This window comes from Protobothrops mucrosquamatus, unplaced genomic scaffold (genome assembly GCF_001527695.2).
Source record: "Protobothrops mucrosquamatus isolate PMUCROS unplaced genomic scaffold, P.Mucros_1.0 scaffold8232, whole genome shotgun sequence".
NCBI lineage: Eukaryota > Metazoa > Chordata > Lepidosauria > Squamata > Viperidae > Protobothrops > Protobothrops mucrosquamatus.
In genome coordinates, this window is record NW_015394028.1 from 13,265 (window position 1) to 14,644 (window position 1,380).

The 1,380-nt window shown below is 45.6% G+C and overlaps 1 protein-coding gene across 1 annotated transcript in view; it reads left to right on the forward strand.

Annotated features, from left to right (window-relative positions):
• The window catches only part of LOC107300738 (GATOR complex protein DEPDC5-like), a gene marked incomplete at both ends in the record, with an annotated part of 19,081 nt that overhangs the window by 11,142 nt on the left and 6,559 nt on the right, over window positions 1-1,380 (forward strand). The window contains one exon of the mRNA XM_015830038.1: window positions 531-592. Within this exon, the coding sequence (XP_015685524.1) occupies window positions 531-592 (62 nt within the window). The remainder of the gene's footprint in view (window positions 1-530; window positions 593-1,380) is intronic.

The following is a 1,380-nucleotide window of genomic DNA, read 5'->3' on the forward strand; positions in this document are numbered from 1 at the left end:
GGTGCTGGCAGGTAGGGCTTTTCTCAGTCTGCACATCCTTTATACCTCATTGTTGACTTGTTACCTCCTTAGTAGTCCTTAGTAGCCCATTTCCATCTTCGCTATAAGTAAGGGAAAGTCAGATCTTAGAATCAGTAAAATAAAGTGATGCTTATGAGACATCAATCAAAGAGACGAGCATCGTATTTTATCAGCAAAACGGGGGGTTTTCATTGTGGGTGAGGAATTGTGAAGCTGGACATTCCCTTCCCTCTTCCTATCTGACTTTTCATACATGCTTTGAAAGATAGCCCTGGTAGCTTTCTCCACTCAAAACAAGAGAGTGTTTTCACACACAAGGCCATAATGTGAATGCTGGTCCAAGGTCCAACCTTTTTCCAGCAGTCTCGGGGTTTTGATGTCCTTCAAAGGTTTGCTCACAAAGAAAAGCATTTTAAAACTGAACCACTTTGATCCAGTTCTCTAGCAGTGAGAATGTTAGCTTTTCCCACTCCTTCTCATAGCTGTCTTTGGATTTCTTCTCTTTGCAGGGATCGGGGTTGATCTGGTGTGCATGGGAGAGCAGCCCCTCCACGCAGTGCCGCTTTTTAAGGTAAGGCCTCCTGGCTTGGCCCGTCTCCTTCAGCCTTCCCCCCACACCCCCATCAAGGCAAAGGGTCAACTGTGGCTACTGGCTCTTTCACCAGCATGGTCACCCAGTTCCTCTGCCAGAATAAAGCTTCTGGATGAACTTTTTTAAAATGTGCCTGTATGGTTGTGTTTCTACCATACTTGACATTCATGCAAGCAGCATGGGGTTGCAGACATTATCAGTCTACTTTCAGGCGAATAGAGTAGAGCAGAGCAGAGCAGAGCAGAGCAGAACAGAACAGAACAGAACAGAACAACAGAATAGAATAGAATAGAATAGAATAGAATAGAATAGAATAGAATAGAATAGAATAGAATAGAATAGAATAGAATAGAGCTGGAAGGGACCTTATTATTATTATTTATTATTTATTAAATTTATATACCGCCCTATCTCCCTTACGGGACTCAGGGCGGTGAACAGGCGATACTAAAAACCACAATAATAAATAAATAGTTTCTGTTCTAAAATCGAATTAAATAACAGGCCTGTTCTAAAAACACACCCATACAAAAACCCCCACTGAAACATAATCAAACTATGCCAGGCTGGCCGCACGGAATAGATGGGCCTTCAGGGCTCGGCGAAAAAGGCGCAGGTCCGCAACTGTACGTAGGTCGGGGGGCAGGTCATTCCAGAGGGCAGGAGCTGCCACAGAGAAGGCTCTCCCCCTGGGGGTCGCCAGCCGGCATTGTCTGGCCGACGGCACTCTAAGGAGGCCCTCTCTGTGGGAGCGGACTGGTCGAAGG